The sequence below is a fragment of the Cyprinus carpio genome, chromosome A21 (genome assembly GCF_018340385.1).
Source record: "Cyprinus carpio isolate SPL01 chromosome A21, ASM1834038v1, whole genome shotgun sequence".
Classification (NCBI taxonomy): Eukaryota; Metazoa; Chordata; class Actinopteri; order Cypriniformes; family Cyprinidae; genus Cyprinus; species Cyprinus carpio.
In genome coordinates, this window is record NC_056592.1 from 10,233,640 (window position 1) to 10,261,142 (window position 27,503).

At 38.1% G+C, this 27,503-nt stretch overlaps 2 protein-coding genes across 7 annotated transcripts in view; one reads left to right on the top strand and one right to left on the bottom strand.

Moving 5' to 3' along the window:
* The window catches only part of LOC109067302 (poly [ADP-ribose] polymerase tankyrase-1-like), an 83,180-nt gene extending 63,411 nt beyond the window's left edge, over positions 1-19,769 (top strand). For 4 of the 6 annotated variants that reach the window (XM_042778928.1, XM_042778926.1, XM_042778927.1 and 1 more), the window contains 17 exons: positions 1,620-1,791; positions 1,902-1,981; positions 3,560-3,705; positions 3,840-4,005; positions 4,859-5,078; positions 8,001-8,110; positions 9,761-9,949; positions 10,540-10,777; positions 10,861-10,943; positions 11,345-11,467; positions 15,122-15,242; positions 15,359-15,456; positions 16,427-16,501; positions 16,622-16,727; positions 16,897-17,083; positions 17,913-18,069; positions 18,161-19,769. In XM_042778928.1, the coding sequence (XP_042634862.1) occupies positions 1,620-1,791; positions 1,902-1,981; positions 3,560-3,705; positions 3,840-4,005; positions 4,859-5,078; positions 8,001-8,110; positions 9,761-9,949; positions 10,540-10,777; positions 10,861-10,943; positions 11,345-11,467; positions 15,122-15,242; positions 15,359-15,456; positions 16,427-16,501; positions 16,622-16,727; positions 16,897-17,083; positions 17,913-18,069; positions 18,161-18,247 (2,358 nt within the window). In that variant the 3' untranslated portion in view covers positions 18,248-19,769. The remainder of the gene's footprint in view (positions 1-1,619; positions 1,792-1,901; positions 1,982-3,559; positions 3,706-3,839; positions 4,006-4,858; positions 5,079-8,000; positions 8,111-9,760; positions 9,950-10,539; positions 10,778-10,860; positions 10,944-11,344; positions 11,468-15,121; positions 15,243-15,358; positions 15,457-16,426; positions 16,502-16,621; positions 16,728-16,896; positions 17,084-17,912; positions 18,070-18,160) is intronic. The other 2 variants (XM_042778930.1, XM_042778931.1) reach the window with 1 other exon arrangement.
* LOC109067319 (dual specificity protein phosphatase 4-like) lies at positions 18,761-25,646 on the bottom strand. The gene is made up of 4 exons (XM_019084284.2): positions 25,127-25,646; positions 24,385-24,512; positions 23,655-23,874; positions 18,761-21,889 (listed from the first exon to the last, which is right to left on the bottom strand). Exons 1-4 carry the CDS (start codon positions 25,500-25,502, stop codon positions 21,510-21,512), a joined length of 1,104 nt encoding a protein of 367 aa, XP_018939829.1. The 5' UTR covers positions 25,503-25,646; the 3' UTR covers positions 18,761-21,509.
* Between the last annotated feature and the right edge of the window lie 1,857 nt (positions 25,647-27,503).

The following is a 27,503-nucleotide window of genomic DNA, read 5'->3' on the forward strand; positions in this document are numbered from 1 at the left end:
AAATCAATGGAGCTCTTTCAGAGAGCCAAATCAGATAAGCATCGACTAACTGATCAGGCATTCAGCTACCTCCTTGGCTGAGAGCATCGAGGCTGATCAGTTATTCTTCAGCGGAGAGAACAGGGGAGCCGATACTCCTGTAAATAATCTCATCCACAGTCTGCCATCTTTGTTTGAGCCAAGAGTGTATCTAAAGGGTCTCTCCGTTCATCAAACTTCTGTGTCCTACTTTCACGCAAGGTTGTATTATTCAGAGGTCCTCTTCATTGATGCTGTGTGGCTCTTTTATGCTGCCTGGAGCAGCTTGATTTTCAAAGCCGACCTTCCTTGTGCTCGCATCCCAGCTCTTCTGCATGATAAATAAACAGAGGCTGACCCTCCATAACCCGAATTCCATCATTCAGTCATCAGCGTCCATCAGCGTCCATCTGTTGCAGTACGACCCCTCGGAAACGCATCCAATCGTTAACTGGTGTTGCGACCCAGCTCACTGCCAAACTGCAGCGGCCAGACTTAAGTGACATTAATGGACTGGATAAATAGTCAGGCTGGAGGTTCAAAGACAAGAGGCTATTGTAGCTAGCGTGTGTTTACAGACCATGTGTGAACCAGTAAACAGATGGTGCAGAAGCATTGAGTTAATAAGACTCTCACAGTTTAATGGATCCTTGCTGAAATAATAGCATTAAAGTAAAATCTTACTAATAACCCAAAAGTTTGATAGTTATGTAGTTTAACATTTAAATTTAGAATCAGATTTTTGTATTTCAGTCAGTCATATTTGGATTACATAGTTTATAGTTTTTTCATTATTTGCAACTCTGTATGTAATCATAATCATGTAATGATAAATGTATATATAGTACAGATGCAGAAACATTAAGACCATGGAACACTTTCATCCAAAAATGCAATAAAATGCTGTTTTCAGTCAAAAGAGCCAATTTTGGCTGAAAATATGAACAAAAACCAGAACTTTAACGGATGTAATTGTAATGTGAACCCCATGGAGAGGACAAAATGCAAGGCTATGTGCAATCATGCAAGCGCAAGATATTTTCAAAGAACATTTTTAACTTTCTGCAAACTCTGATATAAGCACCAATTCATCGATTGGAGACTTCATTTTCAGTTTTTCTCAAAATTAATGTTCGTGCATTATTATCACATTTATTTAAACGCATTTATTTAAAAAAAAAATCAGCATTGGTTGCAGTGCGAACAAAGGCATTGTGTGTTTGATATGGAGAACTACAATTAATTCCGCACTTCCACTAAAGCATGATTTTGCTGAGACTTTGAGTTTTAAAAAGTAACAAGTTTGAGCATAATAATGAACTGTAATCATACCATACACTAAACCACACACTCACATTGCACAGTAGGTCCCTGTCTTTCTTCACTGTGCAGTGTTGATAGCCTTTGAAGGAGTGTAGAAGTTTCCCAGGGGCTTGTCTGATTAATTCATATTTGTGTTCATTTCAAAAGAGGCCAAGTTTGCTTACAGCTCAGTCTTGCTCTGTGGGCTGCGTTCAGATGTGCTCTTCACTGATCAGTGAGGAGGAGGAGATTCCAGTCTGCTCAGTTCCTTTCCAATCTTTTTTTGTGTTTGTTTATAGATGAATGCTGTTGACACGCTGGGTCAGACTGCATTACACCGGGCAGCTCTGGCTGGACACTTGCAGACATGCAGGCTACTTTTGAGTTATGGAGCTGACCCCGCCATCGTCTCCCTGCAGGGCTTCACAGCCGCACAGATGGGCAATGAAGCTGTACAGCAGATCCTAAATGGTACAGACTGAATCTGGGGTTTGGGATTGTTAATTTAAGCTTTGAAGTTCTGTATCTTTATGCATTAACAGTTATGGAAATTCACGTTAATTTATGCTTGTGTCTGTTAGAAAACATTCCAGTGAGGAACTCAGACGTGGATTATAGACTTTTAGAAGCAGCAAAAGCAGGAGACCTGGACACTGTGAAGGTGAGAGGCGCCTTAATTTGGTTTCAAATAGAGATGGACAGGATAGTTGTTCAACCGCCAACCAATGGTTTAAAAAGCTTTTGGAGGTGAGGGAACCTTAAAAATCTGTGGTGATCTAGTGGAGCCCAGGTATAACATGAAGCTGTTTGGCCACTATTTTTATTTTTTGTTTTTTTGTAAGAAACTTTAATACATTTTAGATACTTTGTAATAACCTTTTGATTCTGTTTTCATTAGTATAGTGCTACAAAGCAGCTCCAGGTTACGTGGAGATGAAAATATATCTGCGGTTATGGATATTGAATTTTTTTTATAGGCTTTTGTCTGGAACAAAAATACCCCGAAATGAGTTTAGTTTCTTTATTCCAGACAATTTAACTTTTCAAGGACACAGCTTGCAGCTCTTAGATGTGTTTTGTTCCATATTCATGACCTTGAACAAGGTAGATGTAAGAAGACCTCACCTTCGTGTGTGTCTGTGTGTCTTTGTGTGTGTGTGTGTGTGTGTGTGTGTGTGTGTGTGTGTGTGTGTGTGTGTGTGTTACAGTGATTACGCATCTCGAAATGCTGAGCCAGCATGCACAAAAACTGCAGGATCCTGTTACATAGACTTTTACTAAAGTTTGGACTTTTTGTTTTTAATACTATACACTACAAAAACATTGTGGTCATTAAAAATTCAAATTAAAAACAATTTTTTTTGAGAGAGAGAAGGAACATTTATTATACTTGCTGAATACTTTTATTCAGCAATGTCCCATTAAATTGTTCAAAAGTCACAGTAAAGACAGTTTAAAATGTTACAAAAGATTTTATTTCAAATAAATACTGTTCTTTTTCCATTTGAATGATTTTTGAAGAATCATGTGACACTAAAGACTGGAATAATGGCTGCAAAAAATTCATCTTTGCTGTCACAGGATTAAATTACATTTTAAGATATAAAACAGTTAAAATAGAAACCGCTATTTTAAATTGTAATAAAATTTCACAATATTACTTTTTTACTGTATTTTGTATCTAATAATTGCCTTCTTGGTGAGCATAAGAGACTTCTTTCAAAAACATTACAAATCTTTTTGAACTGTAATGTATATATTAGAAATATTGCAAAATTATTATTAATTAGAATAAATGTTATTACAGTTATAAATTCTTATTAATGTAAATACTATTTGTGTTAGTCTGCAAAATTGGTTTGAATAATTTATGCATAAGTCTTTAGATCAAAAGATTTATAACCTTAAATTTTTTTGACTGGTGATATAAGCCTGAAGATAGTGATTTAGAAACATGATAAAAATGTCTGTATGGATGGATGCCTTTAATGCGATCAGATCCTCATTATCCGAAAGCCTCATTATGCGTAAAGTAATTAGATCAGAGCACCAATTAGACTTTTGTCAGGCAATTAATCACAATCTCTACTGACGCTTGCCATAATTCTGGCCTATAAAAGCAGATCAAATAAAATAATTTCTAGGATGTATTTAAACGCTCATTTTAAAAATAAAGTTACGTATTCGCAATATGAAAACTTGCATTGAGTTTAATGATGTATCATTTTGTTTTGTACAGCAACTTTGCTCCCCTCAGAATGTGAACTGTCGAGACCTGGAGGGCCGTCACTCCACACCGCTACACTTTGCCGCCGGCTACAACCGTGTGGCCGTGGTTGAGTATCTCCTGCACCACGGCGCTGACGTCCACGCCAAAGACAAAGGGTGAGACGTCTTGCTGATATTCATCAGGAACTCTCCCTCTGTTGTGGAGTGAACCTCATTAACAGTCAGCTCATGACTTAGCAGCACCAGGAGATAAACTATTATCTTCTTGTTGAATTCCTGTCTGTTGCCAGAGGTTTGGTGCCGCTGCATAACGCCTGCTCGTACGGCCATTACGAAGTGGCAGAGCTGCTGGTCAGACACGGAGCGTCTGTCAACGTGGCTGACCTGTGGAAGTTCACTCCGCTGCACGAGGCTGCAGCCAAGGGCAAATACGAGATCTGCAAACTGCTTCTGAAGGTACCGTCATCACTACTCCTGCTGGCTCAACACTGACCTCCTCATGTCACTCGACGTACTTGTTAATTCAAGAGATATCTCTTTCTCTTGATGTCTGACAGTATTGAGTTGTTAATGGTTTTTATGACTCTGTAAAGTTTTTAAATGCAGTGTGAACTGCTGCAGGGGCTTCAGGTTTATTGCCTCTGAGCAGACGTCAGTATTAAAGCTGTCTGCTTTGATCGTACCTCAGGTTACTGTCACAGAGAGGTTCAGCTTCAGAGCTGTAAAGAATATGCACATTAGCCTTCAAACAAACATGTCACTTTGTTTCTTGAAGTGGAGCTGCTGAGGTAGTCTTTGGTAGAAACTGCAGAAAAGTAATGTACTTTTCTCATCCACTGGATCTTAATCTATAAGAGCAGTTGTAAAATTATTTTGAATCCATTGTTTTCGTGATCCAATTTTATTCTTATTCAAAATCTCAGATTTGATTTGATTCTGATTCAAAAAAAAAATTCAGTTGAGAAAAATTCATTTGCAGGCTATTGAAATCAATTCTCTTTGATCTATTGCTGTATAGGGAACTAAAATATTAAAAAGTGAGAAAGTGAAAGTGACAATACAGTGAAAGTGTATACTGTATACATGTATATATGTATACAGTATACACACACACGTAAAACTGTATTTATATATAACATATTTATGTTTAGTGAAATCTCTCGTCTAAAAAAGGGAGGATTGAATGATTGAGTAATGATCATTTCATGTATAAAAGTTCAGAGAGCTCATAGATAAGGTTTTTAAACTGTGCTAAGTCAGCCTTTGGGCTTCTCTGTGGATCTGCGCTCAATGTTTTTATCTCTTTCAGCATGGAGCAGACCCCACCAAGAAGAATCGGGATGGAAACACGCCATTGGACATGGTGAAGGAGGGAGACACAGATATCCAGGACTTGCTGAGAGGAGATGCAGCACTTTTGGATGCCGCCAAAAAAGGCTGCCTGGCCCGGGTCCAGAAACTGTGCAGCTTGGAGAACATCAACTGCAGAGACACACAGGGACGCAACTCGACTCCGCTGCACCTGGCAGGTAATGAAAAATCGTTCTGGGGGCTTCCAAGCCATCGCTTTCAACATAGAAATGAGAGCACTTCTCTTTTTCAAATGGAAAAATCAAGCTGTACCGCCATCCAGAGAATTGCGTTTCTACAAAAGCATTGAAGCAGTGTGTGAGATATCATCCCACCCCAGAGGTGAGGCAAGGAAACCCAGAAGGAAAGAAAGGGGGACATGTTGAATTAAATCTTGGCTCTCATCCCTTTCTGAGCACTGTGTAAGCCTGGCTTCCAGGCGGGGATTCAAAGGCTTCCTTGCCAGATATTAAATCTAAGACTTCCACACTGTTCGTACCGTCACCGACATTTACATGCACATCAATATTCTCCGTATGGCTCATGTCCCCGATAAAGTCTTATTCAGAATAATCTCTTTATATGAGCCTTTCCCCATTTTATTCATGGGTGTTCTTGTATTCGTGAGAATATTATAATATTTCGGAATATATCTTTTCTGGAGTCATCCACGTGCATTGGTTGTTCTGTGATCTTTCTTTTTTTAGAACACCATTTTTTGTAGCTATGAAAAAACTTAATCAAGTCAACTTTATTTATATATCGCTTTAAACAATACAGTTTTTTTCAACGCAGCTTCACAGTAATAATCATTGATGTAAACCTCTTCAACTAAAAGATAAATTCAAATTCTGCTGTAAAGCAGCTCTAAAAATATAGTAGTATTCAGCTCAAGTCAGTTCAGTGTTTGTTCAGATTTGGTTCAATAAATCCCCTTTCACACTGCACGTTGGTCCCGAAAAATTGCCGGATCGCCTTTTGTGTGAATGAAAACAGGTCCCAGGATTGATTATACAATTGCACCTGGAATATTTAAGAGGACATAACTATTATAAATACAAAAGACTAATATATATAGAGAACACTGTTCCAGGATCATCATGCCAGTGACTCATACTGCGTGCTGAAAAGATCAGCAAATGTCACTGAACAGATGGAGTGAGCGCTCTGGTCAATACACTTATCTTGCTAGGCCAGGCCAGCAGCAGGTGGGTGACAACCCTTACCATCAGGCAAAGATATAGACATGATTTTACTCCAGTTAGTACACATTCACTATTTCCACTGGAGAGCAATGGGCTGTGACTAACGTGGTGGTTGTGACCCCTGCTTAGAGAACACGCCACTCGTCTGCCGTTTGCCCGTGGGGAGAATTGTAAGACGAATTAATTCGTTCTGACTGACATTACAGGATCTCATGCATTACAATCCTGATGCTTTGCCTAGCGATTTTTTTAATGACTGGTCAGTCATTTTTAAGGCTGTTGGGGGGACTGAGGTTAAGCCCCCTGATTCAGCAGTGTCTGCCCACCAATCAAATGTACTTGTTTTAATGTAGTTTTATTTGTAATTAATCAGTTTTATGAAGAAATAATGTTTATTTTTAAATAAAAAAATGCCTTTTTATGTTTTATATAGTATTACTGTGCTATAAAAAAATAAAATGGCATTTTATTTATCCATAAAAACAAATATGTGTAGTAATTACCTCATTCAGAAATGCAGTATGTTTTCACTCACTAGCATAAGGCTCATTTGCGGTCTACACTTTCTCTGATGTATTGAAAACGGCTATCCACAACTTTAATATTTTTTCATTCACTATAATCCTAATGCTTATCATGGTGTTAATGAGAGTAAATCTGCTTTATTAAAGATAAGAGGCAAAGAGAGCAGTACAGCCAGACAGATAACATATTCGTGGGAATAAAGTGAGAAACACTGTTAAAAATGCTTGTAGTTTATAGATGAGAACCTGCTGGAAGCATTTGATGAGCACTGCACATGCGGTGGAGTGTGTACGTGTGAGACAGAGAGTGTGTTCTCATTAGTGTGGTTCTCAAAGCTGGGTTTGTGCGTTATTAGAGGGCTACAGCTTGTAATGATGAGGGCTCTAATTAGTGACGGCCCTGTAGGCATGTGTCTGGAGCTAGATTGAGAGGGAAAGGAACCGAAGAAGACAGTTAAAACTGAAAATTGTAGTGTCCGGTCTTTTTGGGAAAAGGTCAGTGACAGCTTGTTCAATGCCAAAGGTTGACTGCCAGATTGAGTTTCTGCTAGCTAAGCTGGAGTGACAAAAAAACACACATTTGTGCTTAGATTCCACTTTGCACTGAGCAATAAATATAATTGCAGTCACAACAAGGAGTACCATTTCAGTAACACTTGCTAAAGAGAGTTTAATTAATTGAGTTTAATTAAGTTTATAGATTAAAGAGATTTAAATTTCACTGTAGACCTATGCAGAGGAACTGAAATGCACCCAAACTGAACAAACAAATAATAAAAACAATTAAAAAATTAGCTGAAACTTTTATATTAAAATTATTATTATTAATAATAATATTATTATTATAATTATTATTACAATTATAATTATTATTATTATTATTATTATTATTATTATTATTATTATTATATTATTATTATTATTTGATTTATATATTTTCGGTTTTCTTTTAAATTTTAGTTTTAGTAATTTCTTTAGTGCTTATATTTTAATGATCTCTATTTTTATTTCAATTTTAGTAATTTTACTATTTATAAACTATTAATATTTTCTAATATTTTAAATTGTTATTTTTATAATTTCAGGTTTCATTTTAATTTTGTTTTAAGTTTTAGTAGTTTATGTGCTTTGATTTTATGTCATGGTTTTTTAATATGTCTATTTGGCTTTACTCACACATCTATATATCCATCCATCCGTGGTATGCCGCAGTGGAAAAATGTTTTTTTTTTTTTTTTCTTTTTTTATAAAGTTTTCAAAGTTTCAAAAACACTCTGAAACTGTGATACTCTGATGCGGATTGGTTGCTTGTGTTTGATACCAGATTTGTTGGCAGATGGATTTACATTTCTCTGCATCCTTTTCTCCACAGCTGGCTACAACAATCTGGAGGTAGCAGAGTATTTACTTGAGCACGGGGCGGATGTCAACGCACAGGACAAAGGTGGCCTTATTCCCCTCCACAATGCGGCCTCGTATGGGGTGAGTGCATTTGCTGATTAAAAAGAGGGACATTTCATTGAGACTGAGACTACGTGCAGACATCTGTTAAGCTGACACATGTCATGCCTCCGGTGTCAGGGCTGGCAGGAAACTGTGCTGTGGGTACCTCAGACACACACAAACAGATGTAGATGCTGAATAATCCATGTATTTGCTCCTGAAAACAAAACGCAGGGCTTTTTTTCTCCCAGAACAAATGTAAACCTTCACCTGAACCCCTCTGTGCTCTGATACAGCACAGAGTGTGACTGTCTCGAAAAAGTGTTTGGACATCTGTATTTGTTCTGCCAACAGAACCTTGGCTTATGCACTTTTAATGCGTCGCTGCGCCTCATGATTCTTTCAGGTGGTTTCAGTTGCATTTCCACTTGCGAACAACCCAGATGCAGAGATGAAGCCGTTTGCGAGCCGCAACCCAGATGAGCCTTAATCCACAAGGCACAGAACACTTCTAATACAGGATTTGACTCTTTCTGGAAATGAAATCAAGTAAATTCAGGGAAACCCATTACAGGTGATGGTAGTTGGAGGTATTTATCAATGTCTGCCCTCTGGAGGTCTACAGGGATGTGATTAGACCATGCAGATGGATGGGAGCAGATTGCAGTTACATAAACATGCTGGATCAGAACTAGTCAGACTCTGACCCTCAGCCGCACTCACATATGCTCTCTGTTGCCATCCAAGAAACAGGGCCTCTGTGACGCGAGCTGTGAGATTCTTATTGACTGTGACCGGAGTGGCAGGTTGCCCAGGCTTTGCTGATTGGCTAGAGGAGAGCTGGCGGCCGGCCGATGCTGGCTGACCTTGAGTGCGCCTCCCTCCATCCACACACACCCTTAACCACAACACAATATCAGGCCAATGCAAACGCAGCTTAAGACATCCCACCAAAACAAACCACACACTGTTAACCACAACTCAAGAGTTGGTCAAAACCCAAGCTTGTTTTGCCCTGCCCTCTCTATTGCTAATGAGAATGTTTCTCATATGCCTGTTAAAGTGATAGTCCACCCAAAAATGAGAATTCTGTTCATATTTACTCATTCTCATGGTGTCATGGTCAGTGTTGTTATTGTTAACTAAAACTATAAAAATTTTGTAAATTGAAATTATGCTGAATTAATTAACTAAATAAATATGCGAAATATTGACTTGTAAACAAACTGAAATAAGTATTAAAATTACTAATTAAAATAAAACGAACAAAAACAAAAAATGAAAAAAAAAATATATATTTAAAAAAATTATTTTTTAAAATGGGAAAGCACAAAATTACTAAACGTTAAACTAGATATTTAGTTTTAGTTTTTAAAATAAGATTCAATTCAAAATTCAGTACTAGCTGATTATCTTTCCCTCTAGTCAGCTGTTAACTGCTACCACCAGATTACTGAGAAAATGATTTGATCTTGGGAATTGTGTTACTTTAAATCATGAACAAATTATTAAGAGAAAAAAAGATTAATTGAAAATAATTTGATTCAATCATTTGATTTGAGTGATTTGATTCACAAATGGAACATTGCTACTTTTCTCATTCATTCGGCATGTAGAGCTAGGGCAGATGTCAAAATTGTAGGTGGTAGAATAATTTTGTCAGTAATACACCTCTGTCTTCCCTTCTAGCATGTGGACATCGCGGCCCTGCTGATCAAGTATAGCACCTGTGTAAATGCCACTGATAAATGGGCCTTCACACCCCTCCATGAAGCTGCGCAGAAGGGCCGCACACAGCTCTGCGCTCTGCTGCTGGCCCACGGGGCCGACCCCACCATGAAGAACCAGGAGGGCCAGACGCCTCTGGACTTGGCGACGGTAATAAACACATACCTCTCACACAGATTCACATTTATGTACACTCAAGCCCACATGTATATACTGGCATTCATTTAACAGAGCTACAGATTGGAATATACATACATTCCCCAGTTCCAATTTCTATAAAAGTTTCATGCTCTGCAAGACTATTTGTTCTGGCTGTAAGGTCCCATATGGTTCAGGTAGCATAGACTATCCTGAGAAATTGGTACATTTATCTTCTAAACACATAAGCTGAGGTGTTTAAACCCACGTCCCCTGTGTTCAGGCTTGTGCGAAGCAAATGGTAAATCTGCCGTAACCTTTAGTAATTGGGCTCTGGTGGCCGTGTTCATGCCAGGTGCTAATGACACAGCTGTTCTCAGCCTTTATTGTACAATTCTAGACCAAGAAGCCAAACTAATGCTTTGTACAACTACTTTCTAATTTATCCCCTCACCTATATGGCGTGGTACCCTAACAAGAATATTAGATGAGTCTAAGTTGTATTTAAAACTGATCAGACATAGAATTCTTATACTGTACAAGTGTTGATTTTTTTCCCCTTTACTTTAACTTATTTATTTTATTTTTTTATTTATTTTCAGGCTGATGATATCCGGGCGCTGCTGATTGATGCCATGCCTCCTGAAGCGTTGCCTAGTTGTTTCAAGCCCCAGGCTACAGTGGTCAGTGCCTCTGTCATCTCTCCAACATCCACACCTTCCTGTCTGTCTGCCGCTAGCAGCATAGACAATCTGGCCGGACCCCTGGCAGAGCTAGCTGTACCTGGAGCCTCAGGCCCTGCTGATGGGGCTTCTGAATCAGAGAGGAAAGAGGGAGAAAGTGAGTAGATCGTGTTGTGACTTAAAATTATTTTACAGAACTTTATAGTTACATGAGTTATGATGTTGTTGTTTTTTCTATAGTTACAATTCTGGATATGAACATCAGTCAGTTCCTGAAAAGTTTGGGTTTGGAGCATTTGCGGGATATTTTTGAGCGGGAACAGGTAAGGTCACTTCCTAAGATCAAATCGATCTCAATCTCATCAGTTCCACTCCACACATTAAATTGCCAGCTGTCCTGTGTAGAGAGGCCTGCCGTTGTTTCCCGTAGAGAACTCCAGGTCCTTTTCATCAGTGTTATGTAAAAGCGATGACATCTGTGCCCTCGTAATTATCTCCTTTCAGTATACTCTCTCTCTCAGCACCTTGGCTTTATCATTTCCAGCCAGCTCCTCTTCAGCCAGACGCTGTGAGATTACTAGCATCTCTCGAACTGTATAGGTGTGAGAGAGATCCTGGGTACTGGCGCTGACCTCTGTGCCCCTTCTTTTGATTAATATTGTCATGCTGCTCGCTCACACTGAGCTCAGGACTCTGTTGTTCCTCTGGCTTTCCTCCTCCTCAGCTTCGACTCCACGAGGGTGAGCCCGTGGGATGCGATTGGGATACTGCACCAAACCCGCCGCTCATTTGCACACAGATGAACAGAAATGGTCTTGGCAGCCACCAGCTGGGAAGAGCGCTTGATGTGAGGGGCTGAAATCAGTTCTGATTGTGGCTTTAGTAAGATGCATTCATCTGTCTCACAGTGTCTGACTCGTCTGCTCACTCTGCCACGCTGTGCCTACGGGAGATGGAGCATGAAGAGGCAACAGCTTCTCAGAGAAGTGTGAAAGACTGAGTGCAAACGAGATTGAGGACGTGCTCACAGATCTCATACATGCACCAATGTCGTCATTAGACATGTCTGGTTTTAACCTCAGAGCAGTTTAGAGCGGTCTCCTCTGTTGACTACTGCCGTCACAAGGGCATTTTGCGAATATTTGTCTCTTTTAGATGTCTGTAGTATGTCTGCTGCATTTCCACTTCCCTTAGACATTTTAGTTTTTATTGTTCATCAGCTAGAAAAAATGGCTCCACAAACGATTGTTGCGAATTTGCCATTATCATTAAAATTCTAATATGTACTTTCCTATTTCATACATTTAGAATGAAAATTAAGGGTGCTTTCACACTTGGTTCGCTTGCCTGGTCTGAACCAGAGTTCAATTGCTCCCCCGCTGGACTGCGTTCATATTATTTTATTTGGGTCCGAACCACGGTTCGTTTGCGTCATCAAGCCAGCAGCTGTTTATACCGTTGCTTAGTAACGGCGGTGCAGGAGATGGTGAAGGAACATTGCTCTCTGCACTTTTATATATTTATGTTTTTGAACCGTTCGTTTTGTTTACAAAGCTTCGGTACATAACGGCACTTACGTCTGTCTCATGAATGTACTGCAAATGATCTAAAGAACGCTAAAGGCAAACAGAAATGAGATATACAGCTCTCTGGTTGCAGTGCGTCAGTCACGCTCGTCAGGAAAGTGAGTGAAACACACACACAAACACCGATTTTTATCAAATAATACGTCATTAATAACGGTTCAATTTCGTGATTTGATACGATTGCGTTCCTATCATGAGTTCACTTGCACTGTACCCGAGGCCACCCTTTTTAAGCAGATTCCCTTAGGACAATTTTTCAAGAAAAACCTATGATCAGTTATAGACGTTCACCAACTAACGTTATACGAAATAAGGTAGTTCACAGCTATCTTCCTGCTGCTGAAAAGATAAAGTTGCTTGGATCTCTAGTAGGGAATTTAAGATGTGGGCGGTGTAAACTGTGATAATATGGTGAGAACTAATAGTTTTGCTGATGTTTCTTCTGGGAAAGTTTAATCAATCAAGTCTTATTATTTTATTGCAATTCCTCGCATGTAGTCTATAGGCTAGAATGTGAGTGCGGATTTTTCTATGTAGGTCAAACAAAGAGGAAATTGCATTTAAGAGTGGCTGAACACAAATATGCTATTTGTGTGAAAAATATGTTGTACCCTATGGCGAGGCATTATAATGAGGTGGGTCATGTCAATGAGAGTTCTCTTAAAGTGAGTGGAATTGAATCTATCCCATGTTTGATAAGAGGTGGAAATAGACAGAAACAGCTCCTACAACGAGAGACTGTTTGGATTCATACGCTCCGGACGACTAAGTCCCCAGGAGTTAATGAAGAAATAGATTTTTTACCAAATTTGTAAATATTCAATATTTACAATTTTATATTTATACTCTTATATGTATAACCGTTTTTTTTTTCACGACTCTATCCCCCCCCCCCTCTAAACCCCCCCCCTTAATTTCTTTTTTTCCCAACTTTATTATCCCCCCTTTTAATTATTTTTTTATAACAAGAGGCTAGTCTTAGCCACACCCACATATTAACCAGCTGTCTTTGATTCATTAATTAACACTAGTTTAAAAATACCTGTTTGAGCAGTTGATGTGTGTCCTAAAGAAGGCTGTTTTGCCGAAACACGTAGATCTACTTTTAACAAGTTGTAATGATTTAAGCCCAGTTTATTGAAGTCTTTTTATCCTACCACATAAGTGCCTTGGAAGTATTTCGTCCACATAATCTGATGTTTACCTCCATCACATCCAATGAGCACCAGTGGCTATATAAGACACCCGTGTAGCACTCTCTGCTTCTGGTCTTGTAAGACCACATCTATTTGAATGAATAAATTATTATAATTTATTTGAATTAATTAGCGATTGAGAGAAAGAGAGAGATGACAGTTGTGTGTGTGTGTTATCTGCCTCTGTTTGTCTCTCTCTACAAACAATCAATGTATATACACGTTAACTTGAGTTTTACTTATTCTAGTGTACTGAAGACTTTAAGACTTTATTATCTTGCCGTCTAGTTGATTTTTTTTTTTTTTTTTAAAGGTTTTTCACTAGTCTGTAGTAAATCTGCTGCAGTTCCTTTTCAGCTTTTGCACAAATGAAAACTTTGCCAAGAGAGTTAAAGAGAGAGAAAAAGAAAATAAATGAAATCTTTCCCACTGCGGCCATCACACCTTCACAGCCATAATGGTCGGTCCTGCGAGCCCTATCGATTGAAATGCACAGTGCTTTCTGAGAAAGAGAGAGCAGTTGGCAGCTCCTGGACTAATGGCCTTTGACAGACCTATCATAGATGTGATGCATTGCCAATAAGTGGGCCTTGGAACTGGAGTGTGGGAGTTTGAGATTACACAGGCTGCTGCAGAGTCAGCGGCGATTGGATGGTCACACTTTCTTTCACTTCAATTCATGCACTATTGATCTAAAGTTTTAAAGTATGTTTTTTTTATTTTATTTTATTTTTTTTTTTAAATCTCTTATGCTCACCAAAGCTCCATTTATTTGATTAAAAATACATTAAATTAAATATTTAAATATTAAATATTGAACTATTTCTGTTTAAAATATATACAATTTACAATAAAAAAATACAGTTTAAAATATTGTTAATGCATCAAAATTAATCCAGGCTTCAGTCCTGTGATGGCACAGTTGAATTTTCAGCATCATTACTCCAGGCTTCAGTGTCACATGAGTGGAAACCGCAATACAACTTTTTCAGGTTTCTTTGATTAATAAAAAAAACAAATTATCATAAAATATTAAAACAGTAAAGCTACTAAACATTTATTCAGAAAACCGCAATACAACTTTTTCAGGTTTCTTTGATGAATAGAAAGTCCAAAAGATCAGCATTTCTAAAATATTAATAAAAAAAAAAAAATCTTACTGACCTCAAACTTTTGAACAATAGTAGATTTCTTGATCTTTGACCTGCAAGTTCATATATTTTAACATTTTGAATGTATTTTTTTTTTATAAAGTTTACAAACAAAAAGTGACAACATATCTGTTTGTCCATATTCATCAAGTTCCAAAACGGTTTCACATGCTTCGTTCAGTGTGACCAAATATTAAAGCTCTCTGTAAGACACGTGCTGGCTCAAACAGCTCCCGCTCTCTCAGTCTAGCATGTGCGAAGCACCATCTGCGTGTTTACTTTTGTGTGCATGTTGCATGTAGAAGGCGTATTCAGTAATAATCATTCTGTGTGTTATGAGTCACATGCGATAATATCCATCCAAGCCTCCTGCCGCTCTAAGAGTTTATCTTCAGAGTAGGAGGAAGTTCCACATTGCAACAAGCTGAGAAATAAAAATTGCACTGTTGGCTGTTTCAGAAGCAGCCGAGTCGAAACTGGCCTTGAAATGAATAACTTCATGCCATTTTTCATGATCACTTTATGTTGTGATTCCCTAATTCTGATTGGTGTTCATCTGTTGTATTAGATTACACTGGATGTGCTGGCTGACATGGGGCACGAGGAGCTCAAGGAGATTGGGATCAACGCGTACGGCCACAGACACAAACTCATCAAAGGCATTGAGAGGCTGCTGGGCGGTCAACAAGGTCAGTCCAGAAGTGTTCAACTCCAGCATCTCTCTCAAACACCATCTGTTTATGACTAAACAAGCAGCGCACTGAGGTACCTTATAGTTTTATGTGTTGGTGTGCTTCCATTACAGGTGCCAACCCATACCTGACCTTCCACTGTGCGAGTCAGGGCACGGTGCTGATCGACCTGGCCCCTGATGACAAAGAGTTTCAGTCAGTAGAGGAGGAGGTGAGACTGGAATCCAAATCAGCAGATCATATTATAAAACCATATGATTCCATATGCTAAAATGGATAGTTCTGTTACTAAAAGCTGATTGGTCAGCTCAGTATTTCATCTTGCTAAGTAACAGCTAAATAATATATAACACATGTTAGGGATGGGTCTGATGGACAACTAGTTGTCTAGAAACTGACCAGTCAATTACTGAATAGTTTGTATAGATATTTTTTAGGCTTTATTTTTGTTTAATTATTTTTTCTGGTGGCGCTATAATTTAGAAAATTTTAGACATATGCATAAACAACCCTCAACAACTAAATTGATTTTTTTTTTCTTTATCATATATTTTTTTGTAAGAAACTTAATTAACATATATCATACTCATTAAAATAAATAACTTTAAGTGTGTGATTTAAAAATTATAACTTATTTTATATTAGTATGCAGTAAGCCTAATTTTATTTTTTAATTGTATTAAATTATCCAAATAATAAAATATAAACTAAACTAAAATTTATAACTAAGTCTATTTTATTTCAGTGTGCAAGTAATAAATTAGAGTCTTAACTTATCAGTAGTCTTATGTTATATTAAGTATGTGAAAAGTTATAACTTAGTCTTGAATAACTTATATGTAATCATATTTTATTAATTTCATTTTGTATTATAATTCTTGTAGTGTGTAAAAAGTTATAATTTCTTGTCTTATATAAATTATTTGTGATCTTATTTCATTTTACTTGAATATGCAATGAAAAATTATAACTTAACCTAATTATAACATTGTCTTATTTTACTATTTTAATTAATCTTATTATATTTTAGTATTTGTTAAATTTTTTAGTAGTCTTATATAATTTATTTGTAGTGTTTTTATTTAATTATTTTACTGTGTGATAAAACTAAAGTCCCATTGAAGGGCTGCGTGTTCTTAAATTTTTCGTAATGTAACATGATTTTTGTTTTTGTCTTATAGCTGCAGAATACGATCAGAGAGCACAGGGATGGTGGCAATGCTGGGGGTGTTTTCAGCAGATACAACATCCTGAAGGTGAGTATGAACTTCTAATTCGATTTACATGAATACTGGACATCTTTGATTATTTAATATTTTGAATGTTTGTTGATCCTGTATGCGCTGTTGTCAGAACTTTGCTCATTTTTGGTACAGATCCAAAAGGTGGTGAACAAGAAGCTGAGGGAGCGATACGCACACAGGCAGAAGGAGATCGCAGACGAGAACCACAACCACCACAACGAGCGCATGCTCTTTCACGGTACTGTCACGAGATGAATGACCTGTCAGAAGTGCCGTTTGGGAAAGTTTAAGCTACAAAAGAACCTTTTTCCCCATTTCTAACTCAAAGGCTTCTTTCAAAGAATGTAATTCCTTTTTCCGCTTTTTTACCTAAGGATGATCGGTTTCCTTTTTCTCTTAATCTACAGGGTCACCGTTCATCAATGCCATCATTCATAAAGGCTTTGATGAAAGGCACGCTTACATAGGGGGGATGTTTGGAGCAGGGATTTACTTTGCAGAGAACTCCTCTAAAAGCAACCAGTATGTGTACGGCATCGGAGGAGGGACAGGCTGTCCCACACATAAAGACCGCTCCTGTTACATCTGTCACAGGTACATACACATCTGTTTCTCACCCCTTGAAGATAATTGCAAGAGATCCTAGACTAGCTCTGATATGAATCTGATGTATGGCTTATGAATGAAACACTGGTGCATTTACTCTACATGACCAGCTGATGGTGCTGTGTATAACATAAACCAGTGCTTCTCAACTAATTCAGATTCAGATGTAGCACTAGACATGAAGTTGACCCAAAACATAATTTTATTGTTTAAAAGTATAAAATGAAATGCCTTAAAATGAATGAAACTCATTCATATTTATTACAACTCTTAAATATTATTGCATAAATTACTAAAACAAATTAGTCTGAAACTGTCCATAGATGTCCGTGTACTTTTATGTAATCATTTATTGACACAAACATAAAACTGCACTTACGTTTTGATCCTATTAAATCAAATAAGTATTAGTATTTTTTTTTATTTATATATATATATAATACTAATACTTATTTATTTGATTTAATAGGATCAAAACGTAAGTTATTGTTATTGTAAATTATTATATTTTAAATTATACTGTGATTTATAAATATAAATTATAATTTTTTTATTAAAATGTAATATGTAGTGTAATATATATTTGTTTTTGTAAGTTGTGTGTGTTTCATAAATATATATAAACTTAATATAGAAAAATATAAATTATTTATAATATAAAATACAATTAAAAATGAAAATGTTTTATCTGTGTGTATGTGTAGAGAGAGAGACTCTACTGAAATATAATTATATTTGTTATTTTATATATTTTATTTTTCATAATTTAATTCACATATGATATATTATTATTTCTTGCAAATTGTGCTGTTTGCAGGCAGATGCTGTTTTGCCGGGTGACTCTGGGTAAATCCTTCTTGCAGTTCAGTGCCATGAAGATGGCCCACGCTCCTCCAGGGCACCATTCCGTCATCGGCCGACCCAGCGTCAATGGGTTAGCCTACGCCGAATACGTCATCTACCGAGGGGAACAGGTGAGAGAGCTCAGATATTTAACAACCGCAAAAACGAACATTTTTTCAGGTAGTAGATATTTGGTTCATTTCCAGCTCTGTGTTTTTGCAGGCCTACCCAGAGTACCTCATCACATACCAGATCATCAAGCCAGACAGCACACCTCCATCCCCGGCAGCAGCGGAGCAGAAGTCCTAGTCCACACGGGCGGCCCTGCGAAACGCTCAAGACTGTTACCCAAACATCTCACACACATCCACAGACGCCTCCTCATCTGACAGGAATCACATCCTCTCACCCATAAACCTCTGCGCTGCCTCTTTAATTTGCAGTCAGGCTCCATTTATGTCACGTTGAGTGTTTACAAGAACGAGTTGCCTTGGCTGGCCGTGTCCTGGCCTTCCTTTTCAGGAAGGATGAGGATATCGGCCATAATGCTGTTTCAGGGCTAAACGAAAGGACTCGCCTGCTCCATGAAAGACAACAAGTGACCTCTTCCCCATCATTCTATTAAATTTAACACTGTTCAGGCATTAACTTCCTTTCTTTGAAATGGTTTTACTATTACTGTGATTAATTACCTTTCTGTTTTATTGTCATGTTTGAGTCACAATAATGGACCACGTCTCAAAGGGACCCGACATTTCAGCAATCCTCCTTTCCATTATTGAAGTTCACTGAAGACCCTGAAAATCTCATTGTTGTGGTTTAATGCATTTAAAAAAAAAAAAAGCCTTAGAGGGGTTTTAAAGCAAAAGATTGTTGATGCAGAGATCAGAACTATTCAAAAGACCTTTGACAACAAAATAGCAAAAATTGTATGCTTTTATTCCTTTTTTTTGTTTGTTTGTTTTTTAACATATCTTTGCACAGGAATACTAGTCAGAATGTCCCATTCCATTGCCATAGCCCAATCGGAAAATGCATCTTTTAAAGAATTTGCACTTTAAGCAGGTCTTAAGTTTTTCCGAATAATTTTAAAGACGTAGGTTAAAAAAAAAAGTCCAGTAATGTACAGGTTGTGTAATGGACAATGCCTTTGTATAGCTTTTAATGTTGTTTACCGATGCAGAGTACTGTAAAGGAAATGGGAATTCTTGTTTTCAGATCTTTCCTTCTATATTTTCGGACGTCCAAGTGACTTCGCTTCGGAAGTCGCTGCTTTTGCTTTCAATATGTTTTGGATCACAACCACAAGAATTCCTCAGTCTTGCTCATTCCAGTCTTGTTTCTCTGGCGTCAGAGAAACGCCTCTTTTACGAGGGTCTCTGTAACGCTTTTCCTGTTACACACTACTGATATCAGTGGCTCTGCTGACTCGCATTCATGTTACAGAATGAAATGAAGGACGTGGCTCTACCTCTGAAAGTCTCATGGTTTGGTTGCTTTGCTCAGGTGTAGTCTGTGGTTCTGTACTTGTGTACTGGAGGTCATCCGCCTTACTCCAGGATTCTGTGTGTTCAGACCAGAGAGAAAGAGAGCAGACCTTTCTTCTTCTCTTAGTAGTATGAGCACAGACATGTCCACTGCTCCCCCTCAAGCCAAAATTTAGGAGACCAACTCCTGAACTATTTCTCAATTGTTTGAGCTGTATTTTTACTTCATTTTCATGTTCCTGTGAACTTTAATCAGAAACGGCTTATCTGCCATAAGCCATCTTCGGACTAATCAAACACTTCTCAATCATGTAAAAAGGTCTTAATAAAGTACATGTCATAAATACTGTCTGCTGTCTTTTCTCACATTTTCTGAACTCTTAAAACTTTTTATTTATGTGTGTGTGTGTGTGTGTGTGTGTGTGTGCAACTTTTTGGGAAATGAGTGGGAAGGATTGTTTCCACCAATCAGACTTGACTGTGACGTGAAATCAGAACACACGCTAGGAGGCGCTGTGGCTCTTCAAAAACATCCTCTTTTCAATCTATTCATAATCCTTCCCTCATTCATCAGATATAATACTAATTCTTTTCTCCTGTATAATAGCGCGCGCTATTCTTTTTTTATCTTCTCTTTAATTCTTGTAAGAAATAATGAGATGGCTCATGTTATATTCATTTTACAAAATGATTGCAATATTACTTACAGGCCTATTGCTATACAGCAAAATGCATGATTAATCATCTGTAGCTTTTTTCGTCTATACAATTAATCACGCCACACATTCATTAAAGAAGTTTATATTTAATGACAATCGTGAGATAAATAAAATACATATAATACAACAGAACAGGGTAGAGTTCAAAAAATCGTAACCCTCTGTATGATATTGCCATTAGTCGTCAGACAATAACATTTCACAAGTACAGTAAAAAGTATTGCATTCATCTCATCAGTGTTTGACAGACAAACAGACCACTTAATATGCCAAAAAAGAGTGGGAAACGCTGCCTGGTTACAACTTTAATTCTGGCGAGGTGCAAAACTAACCTCAAATCAATTTTGCATCACTTAAAAGTGCTATAAAAGGTGCCCACAATCTCATAAAAAAAAGAAGTAGGTCCCCACACACAAACAATCCAGCTGCTATATGGACTATTCAAGGCATGTTTCCCTCACAGAGCTATTCAAAGGGGAGTATTAAAAACAAAATTGACTCGTAGGAAATCGGCTTCCCAATCGTCCCATTCCCAACTTCCAGTGTAAAAAGGTTCAGTGTACAACCCAGATTTATCCTACACTATTTGTTAAATAGTCTATTAATGAGAACATTCCGTGCGGAAGTCATTGTTGGTAAGGCATACAGCAGAAATAAATAAGATCTCCTCAGTACAAACTATCAAATAAAACCAAATGTTTCAGATCATTTCCACACATATATATAAACAGACCATACAGTGCTTTGGTGGTGACTGGGAGGAAGGAGAATCAAGTTATTGCTCTGATCTGTGACAGGAACGGATCTGTATTGCAGATTGAAATGCTTTGAATGTCTTGTTTGTGATCAGTCGGAAAGAAAGGCGACGTGAGCTTCTTGTGAAAGTGTCTGTGTACCTTCTCTGTACAAGGCACTGACAGATGCAAAACCAACTCGATGAAAGACACTTCCTGCCAAAGGTCATGCCACAATCGTCTCTATCAAAAGAATTCAGGAAGGTCAGCGAGAGGAAGTGATAAATGGGAAGTCCAGACGCAGTGTGAAGAACTTGTCAGGGTCGAAGGACCTCCTGTTCTTCATTCCCACCAGCCCCGCCGGCCAATCGCAAAGTCTTTGGAAGTGAAACACAGGAAATGAAGGAGATGAACTGTCCCCACAGGATATTATGATTTATTCTTCTGATATTAATGTGCGGTGAAGACCGCAGGGTGAGTTAGATGAGGGCAGGTCACCAGTGAAGCCATAAAAAAAAAAAAAGGTGCAGCTCAGCTGGAACGACCACATGATTGTGCCAAAGTGAAGAACGTCTGAAAATTCTCCCTTTCTGGTGTTTGTGAGCAATTTCTTTTACAGTCTTGCTCTGTATCAGCAGCTTGGTGAGGTTGTGATGGGACTCTGTAGGTAGGTGAGGCTGCTGGACTGGCTGTGCATCACCACTGAAACGGGGAAGCTGAAGATGAAGGGCGATGTGGGGGAGGAGGAAGACTTGGGGCCGAGAGTGGCCGAAGGGCTGGCGGCCTCTACAGAACAGGAAGTGGCCAGCACCTGTGATTCGAACTGCAACAGCTGACCCATGAAGCTGAAGTTGGGGGAGATGATACTGCGCCGCTGTTTAACAAACTCGAAGGCCTCTTCCAGACGCACACGCTTCTTCTTCATCAGGTACGCCAGGCAGATAGTGGCTGACCGTGAGATGCCAGCCTGACAATGCACCAGAACACGACCGTTGGAATCCTTGACGGAGTCTGAGGAAAGAGCAGAGAGATTAGTTAAGCACAGATGAAGCTCAGACATGAGTCATCCTACTGCATTTACTGTGAAACTGATGCCCGCAACATTTTGATGCAGGTTCAGAAGTCACATTTTATTTGCATCGGAAGTCACATTGCATTTAATTATATATATATTGAATCAAATGGGACATTTTTTCATTCTGGTCGTGGCATAGGTTATGTTTGGTTTCGCATGCAGCTTGCGAAGGGAACTCAGTACAAAACGTCTTTCTTGCTATTGTTTATTATCTCATTCAGTTTAGAGCGCAAACACCCAATCAGTTCGGGTAAAATATTTTTTGACATCTGCACTTGAGATTTAGTAGAGTCACCTCTGAAAATGGTGCAGGAAACATGATGGGAGATTGCAAAACAGAGAAAACTAGACAAAGTATATAAGCTGGCCAAATTACTAATGAAACTATTACCTTACAGAGAAAATACTTAAGTGTTCTCATTTTCTATTGACCTTGAATGACCTTGGATTTAATTATCTTCCATGCCTCACTAGCGGCACAAAAAGCCCATCCAATCAAACAAGAGGCTGACTGATTGACATGTAAAACAACCAATCGTAGTTTAATATAACTAGTCATTTTTAACATGATACAAATTAAATGTACAAACAAACAAATCTTAAAATTTAATACACAAAAAGTAATAATAAAAAACATTTTCAAGACTATAATATCCCTGTTGCCTGTTAACAGTTTGCTATATACAATGAGCTGTGATTGTACGTATTATTACCACTCAAAGCGACCAATAATAAGGACAATGCATTTCTAGAAATACACACAGAACTGGAAATAACACATTCACCCAAAGCTGATAACCACAGTTGGACAACAAACACTCAACACCCAGGAAAAATGGTCTGGGGTGGATTTCACACCATTGTACACACAGGCACCTGCTGCCATTACTAACGAGCTGCTAATTAACAAAAAAGTGGCATGTCCATGGTACAAAGGGAGAGTAAGCATGTATATCCAAGCATTACTCAGATTACTTTTTCCTGTGCACTTTACTGTCTGCATACACGCCTTTGCACAGCCATACGCACCCAGATCTGAGGTAACTCCAGTATCAAGGCACCCCTGAATGGAGGATGAGTCAGACTCTGGTCCCTAAGCTCTGCACTCTGACGCATACATACAAGCACATGCACACACACACACACACACCTAGAATGGTATGATCAAATGCGGCTAGCCTACTTGGGGGCCTTGCTTTAGTGCAGAGGATGCTGAGCTGAAAGTCGATATACCGGATTCCCCCCCACCACCACCACCCACCCCCTCGCTCAGTCACTGAAAACCTTTATGAGGAAGACCCACCCATACCACAGCATTCATCCTGTATTTGGCACCTATGACACGCAGACTTAATTTTCATCATCGTATTTATCAAATAACTCGTCAAACGTCACAACACATTCAAATATTCTTCAGGCTACATGCATAGATGACCAAGATGAGCTACTGAAATGGATGCGAGACTAAAAAGGAGGGTGTAATTGTTGTAAAAGCTCTGCAATGCAGATCATCGTTTTAACTGCTGATGAATTGCACATCATTTGCCGTGGAAAGAAGCCATAACAACCAGGACTAATTTACACCTTTATGGGTTCACCTACCTTAACCATCCAAACCTCAATTTACAAAATCAAAAAAATCTATATATAATAAAAAATATGTATTATATATATAATAATTGAATATAATAATGACCATACCTATAAATTCAATGGCTTCGATGAACCAAGAGCTGATGTCCTCCTTATGGTTGTCTTCCACCGGGATAGACTTATACTGGTAATCCCCTTCAAAATGGTTCGGACAATTTGAAGATACATTCAATAGAGCAGAAATGCCCATACGATCTAGCATGTCTTTTTTAGATGCATGGAGGGCACTGCCAAGAAATAAAAAGGGGAGGATTTCCACAGGGCCACCCTGTAATAAAAAAGTGACACAAAAAATTTAAATACATGTAAATAATAATAATAAATGTATTTATTAATGAAAAGATAAATAGTTTTATTAATTTGTCATTATATTCATGAAATCACGGGTCTCTATCAATAAATGATCAAAAGCATTGCAGCAGATTAAAGCATCAAACCACTTACACCTCTGTTTGCTATAAAAAGGTCATGCTAATAACGTCCAGTTTATTTATTCTGGGAATGCATATTGATTTGGCCCACTGTTATGCCATAGGTGGCCTGCTTAACAAGCTGTAGAGACAGGAAATGATCGATGTGGGAATCAACACTGAAGCATACTGGAGTGTCTGACACAATACACCCCCTATCACAGAGGAAGGCCGGACGAACGCACACTAAAGCACTGCTATATCAGCCGGAAAGAGCAGCGGATGACAGCAGTCAACAGGACGTTTAATGTTACACAATGCTGCCCATTAGCTGACCTCAAAGTATCCACTGCTGCTAATGTAGTTACCTGGTCATGCTGTGGAGTTCCGCAGGAGGTGCAGCTGCTCTCCACACTGGACGGAGGACTGGATACTGCCAGCGTTTTGGTTTTCAAACAGTAATCAGGATACTGTGTGGAAAATCTGTCGTAGCCACCTAGAAAATGAAAAAAAATATTAGAGCCAGCTAAACCATCTAAGATCAGGAAAATAAATTTAATTTCCCCTAATTTATACTTGAATGATTTCATTGTTTTATTGAGGTCGTACTCTTTTCAGACAAGCCATACATTTATGACATTTTGAATACATTTAACACAATGTAAAAGGCTACTAAATAATAAAATGTATGAATCTCCAAAAAAGTAATGTGAAGCATATTAAATAGTTGGTCTATAAAATAACTCTAAAATTAAAAACAGAAGAAAATTGTCATGATCCAGGTTTCTTCAGAACATTGGGGCTATTTTCTTATTGGTCATACTAGCTCATGGTGGTCAAGCTGGAACATGTTAACTGGTCACGCAGCCTGGACAAGCTTAGACCAGTTTGAGTGTTCCAAAAAAACAGCAACTATCTTAAACTGGACTGTCCAGCAGAAAAATGGCAATCATTACATCATGTTAGAGCTGACCCCGACGCTTAGATTTAACCACAATGAAAACAGATATTTTCTCAGAACATGGCAGCATTATTTCAGATAGTAAGCTACAGTTGCGTTAAGAAATACAAAAGCACAGTAGATTTTTGTGTAGGGTATATTTGAATTACCTTTCAGCAGATAGACTTCTGTCCTAAACGTATCCCTACACAAAGCGTTATGTACCAGGGTGATTGTGCTGTCGTCTTTCATGGTGTTTGTATCGGAGGTCCGCTCATCGTACAAGATCACAGCGGAGTACAGCCCTGATTTCAGACGGGCTCTCGCTTCATCATCACCGGACAGAATCTGGTCCAGACTCACGGAGCCTTTCGCTCGCCTCCGAACTATCGTGTTACAGCGAATATTTACAGCACCGCGGAGGTGACCGGCGCTGAACGCCAGAAACGACCTGCAGTCCAAAAGCAGACATTTCGCACTGTCGTCCTTCATCAACCTCTTCAAAACGCTGCAATCCATTTCACAAAGTTCGTCCATTGTGACCATTTTCCTCCTCTGACGGGGACTGGTCACGGTCAAATGGTGGTTTAATAACAATAATACGTCAAATCCAGCGTTGCCAGTGCGCAGTGTAATGTTGTGTTACCCTCCTGAGAGCTTTACTACCACAGGCACTTCTCTTTCCGTTTTATGAATGGGCTTCAGAAGCGCGCTCCATAAAAGGATCGCGACGTCACAATGGAGATGACGTCTGCTACGAGCTTCATTCATTAAGCTCTCTTCATTCATTACAGTCAGCGACGATCAATGGTGACCGCCTTCCTCGTCTAAACCAGAATTCAGCCATCAGATATTTCTTTGGAGATGACGAAACAGTTTGCTGAAATGAAATTTAAATAATAATAATGATAATAATATCTAAGGTACACAACATAAGGAGGACCAATAAATTAGAAGATAGCCTTACACCTATAATAAAGCCTTTGTCAACACGAAACCACAGTGTACAGTTTATAAGTAGGCCTATAGGACATGTAATGTTACTTCAAAACGCTTTTAGAAGTAACAGTTATGAATTATCTTAATTGTTTTAAACTTACCGGGGGAAAAAATGAAATTTAATAAAGCCCTAGCCTACACAAGCAATAAATAAATAAATAGCTGACTTCTGTATAGTTAAGAGTGCAGCTAATGGAAAGGGAATTTACATAATTCCCTGCGCGAACCATCACAATTGTTTACATTTTATTGAAAACTCAACAGTAGTTCGTACTTTTTTCTTTCTTTCTTTCTTTTTCTTTCTTTCTTTCTTTCTTTCTTTCTTTCTTTCTTTCTTTCTTTCTTTCTTTCTTTCTTTCTTTCTTTTGCAGTCAGTTATGTACTCTGGAGTGTTATTCAATTAATGCTTAACACCTAGCGTGTGTACCCTTATGGTGCTTTGTGCCTACTGTAAATACGCTTTATTTACTTTGGATGAATAATGTACGATAGACTATATGATTTATGGATTTTACACACATCATGTGGTTTCCATTGTACAACTAGATGGTAAGTACGCTTTACAGTAACAAATAATCTGTAAGACTTTAAGTACCTTGATATACAATTGATTTATTATGAAATAATGTGTGTGTGTGTATATATATAATTTATTTTATTTGTATTTTTTTTACAATAATGTTCTGAAAACTGTTTTTTGGCTCTGGCCTTCCCATTTGTAAAGAGTTAATTATTGCTCTGATTAATGATAATTTCCCTGCAGGGTGGTTGGGAACCTGTCTGATTTGATGGAAGCACGAGGGTGAGTTCTTTATTGACTCATGGGACAACGAAAGACTAAAAGTTAATTAGTCAGCATGGGTAACAGGAAACATAGGCCACAAAATGCTGAGCGTCTTCTGCTGGGGTTTACATATTTCACATATATTTTACATTTATTATCTGTTAAATGGTATAAACATTTGTTAAACAAACAAAAACACAACATTTAATATGATTTAAGCTGAGAGAAAATGGTGTATTAATGGCACGTGTATTACATTATAGTTGTACTGAAGTGTGTTGAAGGAACTGAAGGAATGGCTTTGCATTTTAAAGCATGCTTTTTGGTTTCTCTGGATCTTGAATGTAAAATATTTGCATGATTTAACACAAGCTCGTTCATGAGACTCCTGTATTTGCATAGTGCTTTTCGATCATTGCTTCAGTTGAGCGCAGATAGGAAGGTTCTCTATCCAGTAGATGTGTTAACGTTATCAAAAGACACATCCCTTCTGCTCCTGCAAAGCTGTGAACACACATGGCTTTCCATTCATTTGTGATTGAAAACAATTCATTTACACCATCTGAAGCAATTGTGGAGTGTTAAAGAATTGTTACTGCTAAGTGATCTTAGTTTAGTCTGTTTATTAATGCACCAAAATGTTTTCTTGATTGTGTCTGTTGCATCAGTCCTATATGTTTCAAATGTGTGTTTACTCCTCTTCACAGAGAATAATATATAGACTATAGATTTCAAAATTAAATGATATGTTGAATCGCATCCAG